The sequence below is a fragment of the Oculina patagonica genome, chromosome 12 (assembly GCF_052425735.1).
Source record: "Oculina patagonica isolate OP01 chromosome 12, crgOcupat, whole genome shotgun sequence".
In the NCBI taxonomy this organism is placed as follows: domain Eukaryota; kingdom Metazoa; phylum Cnidaria; class Anthozoa; order Scleractinia; family Oculinidae; genus Oculina; species Oculina patagonica.
Genome location: NC_135769.1, coordinates 24459647 through 24479906, shown reverse-complemented (window position 1 = coordinate 24479906; position 20260 = coordinate 24459647). Strand labels below are relative to the sequence as shown.

The 20260-nt window shown below is 39.1% G+C and overlaps 1 protein-coding gene across 2 annotated transcripts in view; it reads right to left on the bottom strand.

The window, feature by feature from the left end:
• Positions 1 to 20260, bottom strand: part of LOC144633815 (serine/threonine-protein kinase SMG1-like) — a 67027-nt gene that overhangs the window by 39217 nt on the left and 7550 nt on the right. For both annotated transcript variants that reach the window (XM_078492689.1, XM_078492690.1), the window contains exons 13-31: positions 19983 to 20055; positions 19549 to 19700; positions 18140 to 18241; positions 17583 to 17659; positions 16364 to 16646; positions 10887 to 11017; positions 9203 to 9328; positions 8124 to 8242; positions 7055 to 7148; positions 6663 to 6764; positions 5924 to 6121; positions 5285 to 5369; positions 4073 to 4193; positions 3247 to 3345; positions 2907 to 3034; positions 2405 to 2569; positions 1204 to 1358; positions 777 to 915; positions 163 to 302 (exon numbers count right to left, since the gene is read on the bottom strand). In XM_078492689.1, the coding sequence (XP_078348815.1) occupies positions 163 to 302; positions 777 to 915; positions 1204 to 1358; positions 2405 to 2569; positions 2907 to 3034; positions 3247 to 3345; positions 4073 to 4193; positions 5285 to 5369; positions 5924 to 6121; positions 6663 to 6764; positions 7055 to 7148; positions 8124 to 8242; positions 9203 to 9328; positions 10887 to 11017; positions 16364 to 16646; positions 17583 to 17659; positions 18140 to 18241; positions 19549 to 19700; positions 19983 to 20055 (2489 nt within the window). The remainder of the gene's footprint in view (positions 1 to 162; positions 303 to 776; positions 916 to 1203; positions 1359 to 2404; positions 2570 to 2906; positions 3035 to 3246; positions 3346 to 4072; positions 4194 to 5284; positions 5370 to 5923; positions 6122 to 6662; positions 6765 to 7054; positions 7149 to 8123; positions 8243 to 9202; positions 9329 to 10886; positions 11018 to 16363; positions 16647 to 17582; positions 17660 to 18139; positions 18242 to 19548; positions 19701 to 19982; positions 20056 to 20260) is intronic.

Sequence of the window (20260 nt, the reverse complement as noted above, 5' to 3'; positions counted from 1 at the left end):
CCTCCAAGGAATTGAGAAATAAATCTGTATCTAGAAAAGGAGAAGGTGCTAGAGAAGGTAGCTCTCTCTCAAAACAATGTTGATTGCCAGTACAGTATTCTATCTTGACTAGTTATCAAACAAGAAACCCCACAAAATGAAGATTATGGAAGCAAAGCTTACTTGACATAATTCATGTCAACATTTGCCATTAGTGAATGCTGTACATCTGAGTCAGAGCACTGTTTTCTGAGGTTACTGACGTGTTTCTGCCACTCTGCTACCTCATTCCAAGATGACAATTTCATGTAACAGTCTGCAACCTGTGGGAAAAATATTTTTCTCTCTTTAAACTAAGAATTCTTGTAGATCCATCGTTTAAAAGTTCCGTCCTTCTTAAACCCCCTAATTTTTGGGGCTCAAAAAAGTGCCGTCTGGTTATCCAGGGCAAGTAGCTTTTGCAAATACTAACTTTTTATTTTATATGGGCAAGTTGTCTGCCAACTTAATAAAGTGAACTAAGACAAACATGCAAATGTCCAGGGAAGCAAAATTGAGTCAGAGCACTTGTCCAAGAGGAAAGCTGATTTCGAGTTGTTCTGTAGAAAGCTTTGTTGTAAATTAGCAATCCCCTTGGGTCCCCCTCATATTTGGAGTAAAATGTTGTATGTTCTCAAGACTGAACCTTTTTGCTAGACCTTCGAACCTGGAACGTATACGGAACAGCACTGCAAGTTATCTTCATCCTATCTGCCATGGCTCAAAGACAAAAGAATCAAATTCTGTTTAAATTGTACCTCATTGACAAGGAATGTTGTTACAGCAGTGCATGGTGGAGCTACATCATTTGTCTTTCTTTCCTCTTGGTTTTTCTCTGTTACCTTTGTTGACATCTCCTCAACAGCTGACTTGTTCTCTGTTGCTGAGGACTCGTACCTTAAAGGAAATTGGGTTGAACATTTTATGCTTATTATTATGCTCCATGACACTAAGCTTTAACAAAATTGCTATGCTATCAAAAATATCGAGGATTTGACATGGAGAAAAACAAAATTGGCCATTTTTTCCCTCAGGTCCATCTCTTACATGCACACACGAATCAGGCGTCTCAAAAGCCATCTCATGAAAATGGCACCAAGAGTCCTGATGCTTAAATTTGTGCAGGACAAGGGGTCCCTGGACGTTTCTCCCCTAAAACCTAACACTGATCAAACTTAAACTTACCATCCCTTTGCTTTCATCACTATTCCATTCATCCAGGAAAATTTCTGACCAGAGACCTGTTCACACCAGACCATTAAGCCAGAAATAGCATGAGCACTCTTCAGTTCACACAAGGCTTGAGCTGTTAGTAGTACAGCACTGTCAAACTCTTCACCCTGTAATGAGATAATAATTATTTAAATCAATCATTAAGGGTCAGATAACTCCAGCAAAACCGAACATGCAAGCATGCAAAACAGTGCAAAAACCTCTCTCCTCCCCAGAGGCTCCTTCAAGGGGAAAGGCTAAAAAAATGAAAAACAGGGCGAGTACCCCTTCCCAGTGTTCCAGTGTTCCATTCTCGCTAGGCTCCATGCGCTTACTTTTCACCTCTCTCATTTCCCAGGCCGTAGGAAAAATTAGAGGCCTCTGCAGAGGAGAAGGGTGCAACACAAAAGAACATGGCACTGCCCCTGGAACCCTCTATGTATTGGCAAGACTGCTGAGCAGCATTGGTTACATTTCTTATTTGCCTTAGTCTCACTTAGCACAATTTAAAAAGATAATGGACAACAACAAACAAACTCTAATACTTGTTTAATTCAAGAACTATTTAACCTTACAGACAATAGGCCTGGAAGGCATTGGTCACTAGGGTCAATAAATTATTACACTATCTACTGGATAAATCACTATCTAGTTGATAGTGTGGTTGGTTTTGTAAACACTTATCCATTATTTGGTGGAGAGCATTATCCACCCATTGAACAACCAAGCCCAGCAGATGATTTTTTCAATTCTTATCACCTGCCTGCAATAATGTTAAAATTTGGAATTTAGGCTAAGTTAGACTCAAACCAATGCTGATGAACAGTACATTGCAGCAGTCATGTGAATTGGGTCTGTGGGGGCATCATGCTTGCCATTCCAGTCGTGTGCAGATGTACAGTTATTTGTGTGGCTTCCTGCTTGATTTAAACCATGCTTTTCTGTTCCCACTTTCATAGGGTAAGCATTGGATTTGGTAAGTATTTGGTTGGTAAGTATTCCACTGATTCTATCAGTGTGAAGGTGCCTGGTGGTTGCCGCTCTCAGCATTGCCATGGATAGTTTCACATTCGCTAGAAGCATGTGTGGCTCCACCATACCTAAGGCACCATTTCCCAAGCTTGTCTATTGGCAATGAGTTTAATTGTTAATATGTTAGACAAAAATGATTTACCTGGGTGTTTCCTGCAGTTTTCAATTCCTGCAGCATTTGAAATCCATGCCAAACAGTTGCTGCAGGACAGCCACACACTAAACCAACACTCATCACTGGTTTACGTACTCGGGTAAGCCACTCAATACATGTGCTTCGATTTGTGCGGAAAAATACTCGTACAGACTGAAATATTGTACAGACAGAATAACAATGTGATACCAAGAACAAACAAACAGATAAATAAAAAAAATAACTATTCAAATGTCAACATATTTAGTACTACTGTGCTAATTGAGGGCACGGTAAATACAGTAGAACCCCATAAACTCAAACTCTGAAGGGAAACAAAAATCAGTTTGGGTTAGGGGCCAGTTTCACACATAAAACCCAGCCACAGAATTTTGAATCATGTGAGGATACTCTATTTTTTTTTGGAGAAATATGATCATAACAATATTTAAAACAAATGCACCAAACAATTATAGTACACTTCAAGCTAACTTAATAAGTTAAACTGCACCTTGGGTGGTGAGGGTAGACCCACAACACATCCTTCATAACCATTGTACATCAGTTTTTCCAGGTTCTCTATAAACTGTAACAGTAGAACAGACTGGAGGTGGTTCACAAAAGGCTTGGATCCAGAAGCTATTAAATGAACAGAGATACACACAGTATTTTATGATGATTAGATAGTAGTATCTAATAATGCATGGCTCCAAATGCTATGGTTAAAAGCTGTTTCACGTAGTCAGCAGTTTCAAAGTATTAGAGCTATTTTCAGTTGAGTGTCATAAAATCAAAACCAAAGTACTCAAATAAGTTGTAAAAATAGCTATAAGATGAACTAACTGTTCTACCTGTTTCCTCTCCTTCCTCCTCCTTGGGTCCTGGCTCTTCATGCTTTGGTTTGCTTTCTTCTTCACCATTTGCCTCCATCACAAACTTCTGCAAAGCACCTGAAAAGAAAATCAATTTTAAAGTAATCTCTTTTTTTGATGATTTTGAGTCTGAAATTGGCCTAGCTGCACATTCACAGCGAAATTACTAACTTATTGCTAACCCGAGGTGGCCTCCCCCATAAGCCTTGTGGTTTCTTGGAGGTCTCCTCGCCCTATCTACTTGAGTTATTTTGTATTATTATAATTCTTAAGTGGCAAATAAAATGATGATGATGATGATTTTTAAAAATGATTTTAGGTCTGTCATTTTCCACTGTACTCAGTAATACAAAGTATGACAAGTAATACAACATCTTTCCTGATGATCATATTACTTGACAGGAATTCTCAAAACTTAAATTTGCAGTCATATAATAGACCTTTTTTAAGTTGAGGCTCGGCTAGACACAATTATATAGACAATATATGAAAATTGTCAGAGTGTAATGGGGAAAATGACAATAAATGTTACTCTTAAGGTGTGAGGAAGAAGGGATGGTCAAGGAACACTTGTGGCTAGTGGAGGTAACGAAAAAAGAATCAAGGTTCCTTTTATGTAAAAAGCTGGAGAGAACCAGCTCAGCCTTGATAGTGTACTTGTCTAATTATTCTGCACGCTAATCAAGGCTAAAAGAACTGAAGAAAAAAAACGCTGAAAATGCCAGCAGCAGAACACAATTATTTTGCTTTAATTATCAAGCATTGTAGCCTTGAGCAAGCATTGTACAAAGACAGGAATTTCTACCTTCTATTGCCTGGAATGTTTCCTGAGCTCTACCAAGTGGTGTGCGCAGTCGAGATAGAATGCAGAACTGAGCAGCTTCCCAGGTGGCCCAGAACCAAAGTAGTGATTCACACCTGTTAAACTGAAGTACAAACCTTCATTAGTACTGTGTCTACCATTAGAAAAATAAGGCATGCTAGGCATGGTTAAAACAAGTGCGAAATGAGAAAGGTATATACTAAATGTTTGTTATGTCACAAGTGTGAGCAGGGTGCAAACAAATTCAATTTTCAGCTTGCCCTCAGGCCAGCTGTAGCCAAGATGTACTAGCCTGAAAGTCATTTTAACTAGGCTCAGGGCTGGAGACTAACGATAGCCAACTAGCCAAAGGCTACTAAAATTTAGGTTTTGGCTACCAGGTTTAGCATTCCTACTAGCCACTTCGGCTAGTGAAAAACTCTGAAAGGTCAACTGTTCTTGATAGAAATCAATATACCTGACTAGTGAAAAAATACTTTTGGCTAGTAAAATCTGACATGTCACTAGCCAGTAAACCAGTGAGTTAAAAAGTTAGTCTAAGCCCTGTAGGCTGAAAAAAATCCTTATAACCATGATTTATTTCCTTAAAAAATGTCTCCAAATCCACTAGCCCAGTCGCAAAATCCACCAGTCCCAGGCTATCGGACATGCACTTTTTTGCACCCTGGTGGAGCGAGCAAGGAAAAAAATCTAAGTCCCAGCGGGATTTGAGCCCATGACCTCCCAAACACCAGGTGGGCACTGTATCACTAAGGGCCTCTTTACATGAGAGTTTCCGTCCCGGGATGAATTCATCTCGGTGTCTAGTCATTTTCTTGTCGCTGTTTACATGATGATACATGATTTCGTCCCGGGATGAACTCATCCCGGGACGATTTCATCCCGGGATGAAACACCGAGTTGAAATGTCATCCCGGGATGAAACGTGACGAGAAACATCATGTAAACAGTCTTTCCGGGATGAAATATAAAGTAATGTAAGCACGGGCGAGATGAATTCAACTCGGGCGGGACGACTTACGTCCCAGCATCCCGGGATGAACACGCTCATGTAAAATGAAATTTTTTTCATCCCGGGATGAAACTCAACTCGGCTTTCATGTAAAGAGGCCCTAAGCTACGGAGAATCATAGAGCAAGGCCATTTACAAAATGTTTCACTCCCTGCTTGAATTTCCCCTCACACAAGACATACCTGAACCATCTCTGTTTCTGCATACTTCTGAACTCTGTTGCAACTGTGAAATAGCCTTAACAACCAGTCAGTGTTTGGGTCTTTGCTGTAATAAGACACAAATTAAATCAACATCTTCTAAGCATCGTATTCAAATTAAATCATATTCAATCAATTTTCTGCCAATTTTTCAGATTGATTTATTGTAAGTTACCGATCTTCGAGACCAAGGGGCAGTTTGTCAAGGCGGGACGATTTTTCTCTTCGTTCTGACTCGAAATAGTGTCCCTGGGTATCCAAAGGTGATTATTTCCCAAAGGTGCACTATTGCGAATTGGATAGTTTATGTTGCAATCACGATTTGTGACAAACAGAATATATTTACTTGTTAGCTTGACCTTGAACAAACGCCCCCGGCGTTTATTTAAAAACTAGCAATTTTGACCCGGCGTTTATACGAGGCCCGCGTTTAAATGGGGTCCGGCGTTTATTAGAGAAAATACGGCATTAGACATTTATGATACGTGAAATTTAATTTACTCAGTGCCAGCAGCAAGGCTGACCAGAACTCTATGTTTGGAAACTTGGATAAACAGAGAAACCCTTGGCTTTACAGTTGCCTTATAACAGGGAATGAGATGCATTTCTAGTATTACGTACCTGGGAAGAACACCTGACAGGATAAATCCCATCACCATTTGAAAATCATGAGAATGGAACGAGCCTAAAGGAGGCTTGACTGCATGACCTTTACGAGCCAACCACACATCGCTACAACTGGTGTTCAAGGGCTTTCCAACACCTACGCTGCCTCTACCTTGACTAGTCCTTGACTCAAACAGACTCTGGCTTAAGGAACTGTGATTCACAAGAGAGGTACAACACAAAAATCTGGATTATAGATGTGGCAAAAAAAATTAAAAGGCATCATACTACAAATATATTTAATAGATTGAGCGAAGCCTAAAAGCAAATCCCCAGTTATTTACTTTGCCCTTTATTTAAATATCTGAATTCACTGACCATAGACAGGGAAAAAATACGAATTGAGCCCGTGGTCCAATAGAAAAACCATTATGTGGTCAGCGGTCAACTTAAAAAAAACATGTGATCTCGATGAGTTCTACACCTGAGCCCGTGATATGGTCATGTGATACTGGTCAGCGGAACCTTGTATTGACAGCTGTCAATTCTATGGGCGCCATGTTGTGTGACAAACCCACGTACGAGCCAAGCCACTAGCAGTGATGACCATGAAAACTCAAATGCATGGTTCTCCTATTTCTGTGGATTTTCTTTGGCTATGGGGCTCCGCTCCGGGGACCTTCGGGCCGCTGTAGAGCTCCGCTATAAACTGACACTTCAGGATGTTTCCAGTATCACTATGACTGTTACAAACCTGGTCAAAATGTCTGTTGGTAAAGCTTTGATCAGCTGTTGGTAGCTCTTGCACACGTCTTTATTCACGTCCATCAGACGGACAGCACAGTCCTCAAGGAACCTAACATTAGAAGGAGAAGATATCTCTCATTCTGTAGTTTCATAAATTATCCATACCTCCCCCAGCGGAAGGATATTTCCAAAGACCGCCGATCCCCTCTGGAAATTCCAATTGAGCTTCATACGTTTCCTTAAAGATTTTTGCCTTTAAGACCCTCCCACCCCTGAAAATTTCTGATCCCCCGTGGGGAAGTAGGGACATTTTCTGGAACCACACATTACATGTCTTTTTAACCTTTTTTCCTTGCTAACACCATGGCTTGCTCAGAAATGGAAAGTGAAACAACTTACTTTTTCAGGCAGTCTCTTGATAAGACTTTTAGATCCAATAAAATATTCAGGCAAAGAGAAATTTCTAGTGAAATGCTTGGGTTGTGGTCAAATGCTGTTGAGAAAAGATTGTAAAGGATGAAACAAACATTCTGGAGATGATCTTTTCAAAGACTTATATCACAAAATTCCTCAATAAGTTTTGTCTGAATATGTGTAAAAAATTCACACTCTGACCACTGCTAAGAACCAGTAATCTATTCATCTTCACTGAATGCTGTTAACGTTGATCCCAATTTGCACACAAAATGATCTGCAAACAACTCATTAAAGCTGATTTCCAGTCCGTACTGCGCAGACTCGGGGCTTGTTTTCGTTTTTGTTTTGAATTCGTTGAAACGTTACACTTCGGTGACAGCATACATGAAGTTTTTTAGTCCGCCATTACAGTTCGTTTCGTTCAAGAATTTCCGATGAGCTGAAAGGTCGGTTTGAAATAGCGTCAAGGTTCCTCTACTCGTTATTATTTGTTCTGCAAGGATATCTGGCGTTAATACCCGATTCCCTCTATAGCGCGCGCCTGCAGGGAATCACGGTAGTTGTATTCATCAAATCTTGCGCGAGACTCGGCAATGTGCATCGTTGTCAAGTCTCGCGCATGGTTCGATGAAAACAACTACCGTGATTCCCAGCAGGCGCGCGCTATAGAGGGAATCGGCTATTATGAAGAAAAAGGTAAGTTTGTCGTGGAATTTTTAGTTTTGCTTGTAAACATTCCTTCATGTGGGCTCACATAAACATTGCAGCCGAGATTGCGCAGTACGGACTGGAATTCATCTTTAAAGGTAGTGTTTGTTAACAATTCAAGCACAATAATAGAAAATTATGCAATCACTGATTTCCTCTATGGCACATGCCTGCAGGGAATCATGGTAGTTGTATTCATTCATTGCTAAGTCTTGCGCAATCCTTGCGCATGGTTTGATGAATACAACTACCATGATTCCCTGCAGGCGTGCGCCGTAGAGGGAATTGGGCATTTGAGATGTGAACAGAATTGTTCATCTTAATGATTTATTACTGAACTTACAGGAGGGCAAAATGCTTTCTGCTATAGAGTCCAAGCTCACATGTTTACCAACGGTTCCAAGAACACCATTGTTGATTGCTTTGTCCAAGACTTCCACCAGCCACACTAAACACAACTTTCTAAATAATGAAGAAAAAAGCAATTACAACACAATTACTTTCTCAACAATCCTTACTAGATAAACAGATGACTTAGCATTTTCTAAAACAACTTAAAGCTCACCTATTTTTATAACATTTACATTTCTCTTATGTGTACAGGTGTATGTACACTGCATAGTTTTCTATGTTATTCATACTTTAACTTCTGCACAAAGTGCAAGCACATCAGGGAGAGGAGGGACCTCCAATATATGGGGATGCTTGTCGGAAGTTTTGAAAAACTCCCTTAAGGCACCAAAATTTATTTATAGTTTAAAGTGAAAAGCATGCATAACATTTGCTTTAATGACGTTCCAGTCTAAAATATAACAGTCATGTCAATACCTTTCTTATAATGCAATCTTCCACCCGCTTTCAGCAGGGCTGCAAATAACAGTCAGTCATTGGACATTGGCTGACCAGAATTTGCTCAGGTCCGACGAAATCTCAAGTGTGGTAGGACATGACGTCCAGACAATTTTTTTGTCGTAAATCATTTTACAGCAACAATGAATACAAATCTGTCCAACCACACTTGTTTTGTCCGTCCAAGATGGTGTCTTAGTTGGACATAATGTACTTTCAAGCGAAAAAAATTATTTGCAGCCCTGTTTCAGTGTTACATACATAGCGTCTTTCTATTGACATCCATTTTTTGACATACTTAACAAACAAGACAGTTTCAAATCCACCAATCACAGCCCACTAGCATGACCTTCTGAACTTGTGAGCTCATTTGCACGAAACCAACACCGGTATGCATTGGATTTGATTGGCTCATTTGAAACAGCACATTGAAAGACAATGTCAAGATGGATGAAGAAAGATAGCTATGCTCGTAACACTGTAAGCGTGTGTAAAAATTTGATTTCATTGATTAAATTCTGTTACTTCTTTAGACAACCACCAACTAATCAAATCATATTATAAAAATGAGACCTTGAATCTTGTGATGTGCTGGAATTTCCCAACACTTTGGAAAGTAAGCCGAGCATAGAAACCACATCTCCATCCTGTGACGTGCGCAAGCCTTCTGATGGAGAATTAGGAAGGAAATGGTTGTACCTGAAATGGAAGGTAAATACATTATTCTTTACTTTGTGTACCACATAAACTATTTTTTTTCTTCATGGACAATAGTTGTTATACACAAATAAAAATGTCTTTTGTGGCAGTTAATATATTCATTTATTTCCCTTGAAAAAAAACATCTGGAGTTCTAGGAGCAAATTCTATACTTATAGGTGTAACTGGTTTAGACTTCTCTTTTAAAAACTTTGACAGTCTGTTGGAGGCACAGTGACCTGATGGTTAGCGTGCTGGACTTCAGGCTGAGCTGTTCGGGTTTGAACCCTGGCCGGGTTCACTGTGTTGTGCTCTTGAGCAAGAATGGATACCGATGAAGTTAATGCTAGGGGTAATCCTGCAATGGACTAGCATTCATCCAGTGAGAGAAGCAGGGTGTCAAGTGACAAATGGCACTTAGAAAATAGGAAAATAGGAATGACAATGTCCAAAAAATAGGAAATAAATAGGAATTCTCACCCCAAAATAGGAAAAAATAGGAGGATTTCTTTGAGTTCTATCCTCTTAACACTCCCAACAGCAACTTTGTTTCACAACCCAACGCTTTAATATTTAACAGGCACAATGGCATACATCCACAATGTATTGCCGTATAAACAAATGTTACCAAGCACAACTCATCCTACAACAATTACCAGATTCCAAATTTCATTAGATACTTCACAAGATGCCTTTACTTTAAGTCATTAGACCTTTAAAACTGTGAGAATGAAAAGCTAATTTTTTTACAAACCGAAACAATGTAATGTTCACTTTCACCAAATGTATGTCTTTCTTACAATAAAAGCCAACCACGACTTTGAAAAATCAACAATCAAAAAGTACAACACTATACTGTTTTGGCTCTTTTAGCAGATTGGGTAACCTTAGCTTTGCTCTCGTTTTTGGCAGCATTTGCTGTTGAGGACATGGCCTTTTCTAACAGTCTGTGCTGTTTGTCAGTCAACAGTTTTCTCTTTTGTCCTATTTTCTCCAAGCTTTGCATTGCTTGGTCTCGCTTGGTCTTAGCAGTGTCAAGCATCATTGTGGCTACATTAACAGTTTGTTTGTTGACAGCTTTTGCTGAAAGGGCATCATTAGTTCATCAGCCGCTTTCAAGTCTGCTTTTACTACTTCTTCCTCTCGCATCAGAGTATCCTCACTATCTTGCATGCTATCAAAAGCACTGAGAAAGTCTGGGCACGAGTTTCAGAAGAAAATCACTCATAAAGGCTTCAAAGCGGTCTTTTTTGACATGAAGTTTCAGTTTTTTGTAGAATTTATCAATTTTATTGACAATTTCATTTCAAATATTTCACAATGTTTCTGTGTACCTGAGAAAACCCTAAAAAATAGGAAAAAATAGGAATTTCATGAAAAAATAGGAGAAAATAGGAGGCAGGCCAAAAAATAGGAAAAAATAGGAAAAAATAGGAACTTGACACCCTGGAGAAGTAGAAAGACTCCTAGCCGCTCCATGTTAAAGAAAACAGTATACATGTAAGCTCCAGCCCGGTGAGCCACTAGGCCTGAAGACAGACTTGATACGACAGGTTACCTCTGACAGTAGGCATAGAGAGCATGAAGAATGGTGTATTGTACAGAAGGATGGCACACAGCAATCCTCCAGTCACAGGCATCTAGTTGTTGTGTCAGCAGTTGATAAGGGCTGGGGGACAGCTTCCACAACTGAAAAAGAACATTTTCATCAATACAGACTTAGGTACACTTGTTATAAATGGGCATGCACACATTGAAGGCACCCATTGCAGGGCAAAATGCAGGGATGTAGCTAAGAGTACTCTAAGCCGGCTCATCATCAAGCCCAGTTGGCTTATCTGGCCTGGCCTTGACAAAGTCTCAGCTGGGCTTAAGTTCTCTTTCAGCCGGCTCTTAGCCACATCCCTGAAAATGTCTAGCATTGTGGCATTAAAAGATTTTTTGGTTTACTTAAGGTGATTCCACTGAAATAGAAGGAGTATTAAAAATTTTCTGAAACTTGGTCCAGGTAACAATTATGTTATGAGCATTAAAAAAATGAAATAAAAAATGGGGGTCACCGCGCTAGTTTTTGTGTAAAATGGATGGGCATTATAGCAAATTTACGACCCGCGAGATATATATTAGGAACCCTAGTAATCCAAATGGGGATCGCTATTGTTTCCAGAAAAAAAACATTTTTGCATCAAAGAATTAGTCTAGTTCAACAAAATAGACTTTGATCTTATATTAAAAACTGTTCTTATTGTACAGGAATTAAGATAAGGAAAGAAATTTAAGATTTGCTTCGTGCGCACGTTAACGGCATTACCTAAAAACGTGTTTTTTACGGCATTAAAATTAAAATATCTCAATGTAGAATTTTAAACTTTTTTTTAAAATCGCGATATATTGTAGACAACAGTATGACATTTAAATTAATGCATTAAAAAATGGGGGTCACCGTGCTCGTTTAAGAGAAAACGACCATTTATTTCCTTACCGAGCTTAGCCTGAAGGGAATCTCGTAGTGTTCTGTGTGCGCACACGCTCGTGCGCGCGCTAAATGACGCGAAAACTTATGCGCAGAAAGGATGTGCAATGCAATACCGTGGAATCACCTTAAACAAGAAACCCTTTTTTTTGTGCCTTGATGTAACACCAACAGTGCTCAAACAAATGTCCCATCAGATCTTTTGGGTCTAGTAGTGTTTTTACAAGGCTAGTAACTTTTCATGCTCACTTGTGTGAGGGGTAAGGGCACAAGCAAGCCAACTGCTGACCAAATTATAATTTTCAAACAGAAAAGTGCTAAGGCGAGCACATGACAGGGTTCTTAGTTGAACCCGTAACTTGTAACATCTGTCACGAGTGTCACTGGAAAGTGTTATGGCTGCAAAAGCAGAGCCGTAGCAAGAGTAAAATAAGTGGGGGGGCACGCGAGGGCCGGAGGCGCGAGCCGCTAGGGGGGTCGGTGGGCATAACCCCCTCAGAAAATTTTGAAATCTAGAAGCTTGGAAATGCTATTTCCAGCCTTCTCCAAGAGCTATTTGTGATTTACACATATCGCGAATTATTTACTTCCTACACTGTCTCAGCAAACCACTGAAGAGAGTATAACACTTGCAACGTCAATTATAAAATAGAAAACCGACTGTCTATGTATCTTGAAACCAGCAAATCATATCATAGTACGTTCTGGTCTTAATTTCTGGTTTGTTTTAGTTTTTGGCCGTTTAACATTGTTGTGCATCACCCTACGTACGTTATAAAAATGAAAAGAAGTACAAATGTTATTGTTTCAAACCTCTCGGGAGATAAAATTTTATTTTCAACATTTTATACAGGTCTGTACAAAACTGGGGGGGGGCACGGGCCCCACGGCCCCTCCCCTTGCTACGGCACTGAAAAGCACTGCAGTAGACAGATTTGAGTGACATAGCCTTATACCCGGCACGTTTTATGAGGTCCGAATAGGCGTAGAGATTTTCGTAGAGCTCTACGCTTCTACTTTTTAAACAGTTCTCACAGATAAGACAGTAGCTCTTGAAAATGCGTATAGCCGTAGATTAGTACAGGCGTTTTCATTCTAAACTTTTCGTTATCAATGCTTTACATTTTCTTTCTAAACTCTTCACTTCAAAGCTCTACGTTTTCATTCTAAACTCTACGGTTCTACAGCTCTACGTTTTCTTTCTAAACTCTACACTTCTACGGCTCTACGTTTTCATTCTAAACTCTACGCTTCTACGACTTAACGTTTTCATTCTAAACTCTACAGCCCAACAGCTCTACGTTTTCATTCTAAACTGTACACTTCTACGGCTCAACGTTTTTATTCTAAACTGTGCACTTCTACGGCTCTACGTTTTCATTCTAAACTCCACGCTTCTACGGCTCTACGTCTTCATTCTAAACTGTACGCTTCTACGGCTCGACGTTTTTATTCTAAACTCTACGCTTCTACGGCTCGACGTTTTTATTCTAAACTCTACGCTTCTACGGCTCTACATTTTCATTCTAAACTCTACGCTTCTACAGCTCTACGTTTTCATTCTAAACTCTACGGCTCTACGGCTCTACGTTTTCATTCTAAACTCTACGCTTCTACAGCCTCTACGTTTTCATTCTAAACTCTACGGCTCTACGGCTCTACGTTTTCATTTTAAACTCTACGGTTCTACAGCCTAACGTTTTCATTCTAAACTCTACGGTTCTACACCTTAACGTTTTCATTCTAAACTCTACGGCTCTACGGCTTTACGTTTTCATTCTAAACTCTACGGTTCTACAGCCTAACGTTTTCATTCTAAACTCTACGGTTCTACAGCTCTACGTTTTCTTTCTAAACTCTACACTTCTACGGCTCTACGTTTTCATTCTAAACTCTACGCTTCTACGACTTAACGTTTTCATTCTAAACTCTACAGCCCAACAGCTCTACGTTTTCATTCTAAACTGTACACTTCTACGGCTCAACGTTTTTATTCTAAACTGTGCACTTCTACGGCTCTACGTTTTCATTCTAAACTCCACGCTTCTACGGCTCTACGTCTTCATTCTAAACTCTACGGCTCTACGGCTCTACGTTTTCCTTCTAAACTCTACGGCTCTACGTTTTCATTCTAAACTCTACGGCTCTACGGCTCTACGTTTCCATTCTAAACTCTACGCTTCTACGGCTCTACGGCTCTACGGCTCTACGGCTCTACGGCTCTACGTTTTCATTCTAAACTCTACGGCTCTACGTTTTCATTCTAAACTCTACGGCTCTACGTTTTCTTTTTAAACTCTACGGTTCTACAGCCTAACGTTTTCATTCTAAACTCTACGGTTCTACACCTTAACGTTTTCATTCTAAACTCTACGGCTCTACGGCTCTACGTTTTCATTCTAAACTCTACGGTTCTACAGCCTAACGTTTTCATTCTAAACTCTACGGTTCTACACCTTAACGTTTTCATTCTAAACTCTACGGCTCTACGGCTCTATGTTTTCCTTCTAAACTCTACGGCTCTACGGCTCTACGTTTTCATTCTAAACTCTACGGCTCTACGGCTCTACGGCTCTACGTTTCCATTCTAAACTCTACGCTTCTACGGCTCTACGGCTCTACGTTTTCATTCTAAACTCTACGGCTCTACGTTTTCATTCTAAACTCTACGGTTCTACGGCTCTACGTTTTCATTCTAAACTCTACGGCTCTACGTTTTCATTCTAAACTCTACGCTTCTACAGCTCTACGTTTTCATTCTAAACTCTACGGCTCTACGGCTCTACGGCTCTACGGCTCTACGTTTTCATTCTAAACTCTACGCTTCTACACCCTAACGTTTTCATTTTAAACTCTATGGTTATACGGCTCTACGTTTTCATTCTAAACTCTACGGTTCTACGGTTCTACGTTTTCATTCAAAACACCACAGTTCTACGGCTCTACGTTTTTATTCTAAACTCTACGCTTCTACGGCTCTACATTTTCATTCTAAACTGTGCGCTTCTACGGCTCTACGTTTTTATTCTTAACTCGAGGCTTCTACCACTGCTCCATTTTCATTTTAAACTATGCGGTTTTGCAACTTTAAGTTTTCATTGTAAACGCCACGCGTCTACAGCTCTATAATTGCAAACTTAACGGTACCTTTCCACAGGTCTTCTTTTTTTATTAAAAACTCTACGCTTCTACGGCCCTATGTTCTTATTCCGTACTATTCCAACCTGTATGCTTCTATGGGTCTACATTTTAATTCTTAACTAGAGCTACGCTTCTATAACTCTACGTTTACATTCTATTCTTCCTTGTGTAATACAAATGAAAATTAATTTTGCCCGTTCTCAAACCTTGTGTTTATTGCCAAATAACTTCGTTTTATCGTCAATATAAAATGAAGTGCTGTAAAAGCGTACAGTTTAGAATTAAAACATAGACTTGTAGATTCTACAAGTCTATGTTTTAATTCTAAACTGTACGCTTTTACAGCACTTCATTTTATATTGACGATAAAACGAAGTATATTTTATTCTAAATTGTACACTTCTAAGAAGTGTACAATTTAGAATAAAAACGTAGACTCGCAGAAGCGTACAGTTTAGAATAAGAACGTAGTCTCGTAGAAGCGTACAATTTAGAATAAAAACGACTTGAACCGCAGAAGCATACCGTTTACAATAAAAAAGTAGACTCGTAGAAGCATATACTTAAGATTAATAAAGTAGAGCCTTAGAAGCGTACAATTAAAAAGTAAAACGTAGGACCGTAAAAGCGTACAGTTTAGAATGAGAACGTAGAGCTGTATAACGTTGTATAATAATATGCGTACCGTTTAGAAAACGTATAGCCGTAGAAGCGTATAGTTTTAAATGAACACGCAGGTTTTTTGAAGTGTCCTTTACGCTGTGTACTTTATACTCTACGCTTCTACAGCTCTACGCTTTCAAGAGTCGTAGACGCGTAGAGAATGAACACTGACGTACAGAAGTAGGCTTGTAGAAGTGTACTATACGCTATGTACTTAACTCTACCCTTCTACGGCTCTACGTTTTCAGTTCATTCTAAACTCTACGGTTCTACGGGTCTACGTTTTCATTCTAAACTCTATGCTTCTACGGCTCTACATTTTCATTCTAAACTCTACGCTTGTACGGCTCTACATTCTCATTTTAAAATCTATGCTTCAACGGCTCTACGTTTCATTTTTAACTCTCATTTTAAACTCGCATAATTTCCAGAGCTACCCACTTATGGATTAGGAATCATGGAATGTGTAGAAGCGTACAGCTCTACAGAAATTTCTACGCCTATTTGGACCTCATAAAACGGGCGCCACTTGCATAGCCTTTGGCCATGTAGTTCCCTGTTACGGGTGAAAACATCACAGCAGTGGCTGCTGAAATTTCTTTGAGGGCCCTGCATGACTGTTCAAGGCAAGCAAATTTGAGAGTTTCTTGCCCAATGGGCAAGTTGGGATTCAAGTTTTCTTCAAGCCCTGTCAAAATTCCCAACAATAAGGAGATTAGACAATTTAAGTTTTGAACTAACAAGTGTAATACTCTCACCCTTAAAATAGCAGATTTGGATGTTGCAATCTCTGACAGGGCACACAAGTCAAAGATGATGATGCTCTCTAACTCGTGAGAACTTTGACACTGTGCCAAGCTACTGCCAGCAGTATTCCCTTCAAGATTCACGGTTCCACTTTGTATGTCTTCGTCAACATCTACAGCTTCTTCCTTGTAACTGTTGATTGATTCAGGCTCTAACTTGCCGTCGTTTGTTTCAAAGCCTTGTAATGTTTTTCGCAAAAGGTCGAAGCTGTTAGTCAGTTCAGTCACTGCAATCCTGTAAGACAGATGAGATGAGATGAGACTGATAATGACAACTGATAATATTATTTATCGTCGCTTGCATCTAAGCGTGAACACTCGCTGCCAAAACATGATCTAATTGGGTATCAATCGTGGCATGATTCGTCATCAAACCTTGAAGTTTAACAGACCGTAACAACAAATTTCGCGCCAAAAGTTCAACAGATTCTGGTTTCGAAACTGTCAAAATGGCGGAAAGCTTGGATATGAAAACTTCTTCCGAAAAATTTATCCTGATCTGTGTGGATATGCATTTGCAGGTTCACATGAATCGCTTCTAGTGTAAAATTTCGCCTCAACTCAGTGCTTTTGGTGAGACTTTTGAGCGCGAAAGTTGTCGTCACAGTCTGCTACGCTTCAACGTTTGATGAAAAATCATTCCAAGTTTAATACCCAATTCGATCATGTTTCAGCAGCGAGTGTTCACGCTTAGATGCAAGCGACGGTACACTAATGTATAAGACATGAATCACTGAAGAGTTCTTAGCAACTTATCCCAATAATTCCACAAAAGTGATTAACACCTTTTTTTCTCCCACAAATAGAGTTATAATCTAAGGGATGGTGTCATTATGTTCCACCTGAAAAAATGCTCACAAAGCTATCAGCAATCACTAAAGACCATTACTGGCCAAGCTGCTCTTTCTCACAAAGACTGTGTGTGTTCTTAACTGTGTGTGCAGAGGATCTGTGACGTTTACTTTGAAAAAGCACATTTGGGACAGAAGGATTTCATAAGTTGCTCTTTCTGCTAGTCTCAATGATGTCTAACAACCAAGTTCTCCATTGGTACACACAATTGAAACAGTTTGCAATTTTCATTTTTTTAATTACTGTTCAGAAAGTATAACTATCCATTGCAAGTAAAAATTAATTATGGCTATCAGAAAGAAACCATGGTATATATTACTTGTAGGCTGTCTCCAGAAGTGGAACATCGTGGATGCCCAAGAAACCTTGATAAATCTTCATCACTGATGATAGCACCTAAAAAGTTGAACAAGCATTTCTGTGAACACAAATCACCAATATGTACAAAACAAGCAGTTTCTTATAATGAGGTTGAACTGTACACACAAAGTTTTGAGTTTATCCCAATCACTTGAATAATAATTATGCTCAAACTCATTAACAATTCAATACTAACATTATTAAAACAGAGGAAATAAATCTGCTCTGCATTCTCATTACCCCTTTAAATTTACTGTAGTTCTGATTGAGAAAATGTATCAAATATGCAACACAGTGTTTCATCATATTTCCAAACACATTTTCATCTCTCTTCTTGGTGTCTGGTTATGTAATAAAACACTGCCTCAAGTTATTGATAAGTTCCTTACATGTATATCTTGATTAATCATGCTATATGCACCGACCTTGAAAATTAGATAAAGTTTGATCTAAGAAGGTGGAAAATAATTATGAGTTTTCTAATTGTCAATTCAGTGATGTATAGCTAGTACTTACTGCTTGGTCTGAGGAAAGCCGCAACTTCATTACAGGAGAACCAGGCTCTAAGAGCTGTTGAATGAAGGCTGCTGGAATAGCAGTATTCACATGAGCTATGACCTGCAAGTGGGCATGGACATAAATTCAATTACTGAGTCATTTTACAGCAAAACTATGGCTTAAAGATAACAGTCAAGCTAAAGCTTATGAGCCTGCCTTTTACAGTTTATGATATACAACTTTGATGTTTGTGTATGTAGAAAAACAGAAGCTTCCCAAGTACTGAATTGATGAAGTTTTTTGATGCAACTAAGTTCAGACAGCTAGATTTCTGTTTCCAAAATTAACCAGCAGTAACTCAAGCTCTTGGACTGCTGACAGTTGTGTGAAAAACATTTTGGTAAAATGAAAGCTGAACAGAGTTTTCAACTGAACTTGTATACCATAACACCTGTGAGTGGATAACTAGTAAGTGTTACGGCCATGAAATAAGTGCTATAACACAAAACAAAGGAGGTCTGTTGCAGAGCTTGAAAAAAGTGCTGTCTGGTCGCCCAGGACAAGTAGTGCTTCCTGTCAAGCAAGTAAAGTTTCAGGCTCACTTGCCTGATAAGCAAGAGCCTAGGCAAGCCGTGTGTTGACCAAATTATGATTTTAAAACAAGAATGTAAGCTTAGGCAAGCATGTGACTGCCCAGACAAGCAAACATTGAGAGTTGCTTGACCAAAGGCCAAGCTGGAATTCAGATTTTTTTCAAGCCCTGCTGTTGGCTTTGTGCATGTTCCACTACATTACACCTGTATCCTGAAATTTATGCGAAGCTGTTGAAAAAGCATTCTCGTCCCCATAGCCCTTTCGTTTCTTTTAGCCAGCTTGGCACGAGAAAACGAAGGGCTCTGGGGACATAGGATTTTTGAATTAATTCGAATTTTTTTGATTGGCTGTTTGGAACAAAGAATTCCTAAACAGAAGTCAAAAATGCAACGACTCTCTCTTTCATGCATATGTTGTGGTTCAATTTTATATTTGGTTTAACATTTTTCAAACCAGTTTGATTTTTATTTTTCATTGTCTTATGTTCATTAACATAATCTGAAACAAAGGAAAATAAAATTCAAACTGGTTTGAAAAATTTTAAACCAAAGATAAAATTAAACCACAACACATACATTCTTTTGAAACAGCATGACTGCATACATGAAAACCAGAAGTCCTAGAATCTAGGACTGGAAATCCTGTCGCCGCAGAGCCCTTCGTTTTCTTGTGCCAAGGCCCAGCCGGCTAAGAGAAACGAAAGGGCTATGGGGAGGAGAATGTTGAAAAAGTTATTGAGAACTTCGCTACTGAACAGGTGCTGCTCAGGTGTCACAGAAAGACACAACTACTGTATGAATGGCTCCTTGTGTGGAAGAGGTAATTATTTTTACCTTTTGTATGAGCTGAAGCACAGACATTATGTGTGGATAGGTGACACAGGAACTGCTCTGAAGTTGTTGAATCACAAACGAAGCTGTAATTTCACAGCAACAGGAGAAGTAAGGCTGTAGCCACGAGCACATGGACTCTAAACACTCGTTTGCTGAAAGGAATACCAAAAATTAACATAAGCTTACAAGAAAGCATTGTAAAAAGTGAAACCTTTAGTAATACATTTCAAAATGAAACTAAACGCTAATGAATGATGTTTCGATATCATTTTGACATCATTGTCAAGTTAGAAATAATAAAATAACGGTTATGCTAGACAAGGTGTGAAAAGTTTCATGGGCTGGGTTGAATAACAATAGTTTCGAAATAAAAAAATTAGATTGACTTAACAAGTGGAATTATTTTTTAAATTTTTTATGATCTTTGTACATACCTGACACAAACAGTTTTTCGTAGTAATAAGAATATCCAGACATGTTGATGCACTGAATAATTCTTTGAATCAACTATAACAGAAAACAATAATCAGGAATCCCATTCATAGTCACAATGATTAATATTAAATAATAAAGATGGTAAATTAAGCTGGTAATAAATAATAAGATAAGATGTTCTACTGACACGAGCATGGGACAAAGAATTCTGAGTCCCCGACGGGATCAACCCATGCCTCCCAGATACCGGTTAGAGCAAGCAGAGCTGTGATGATTT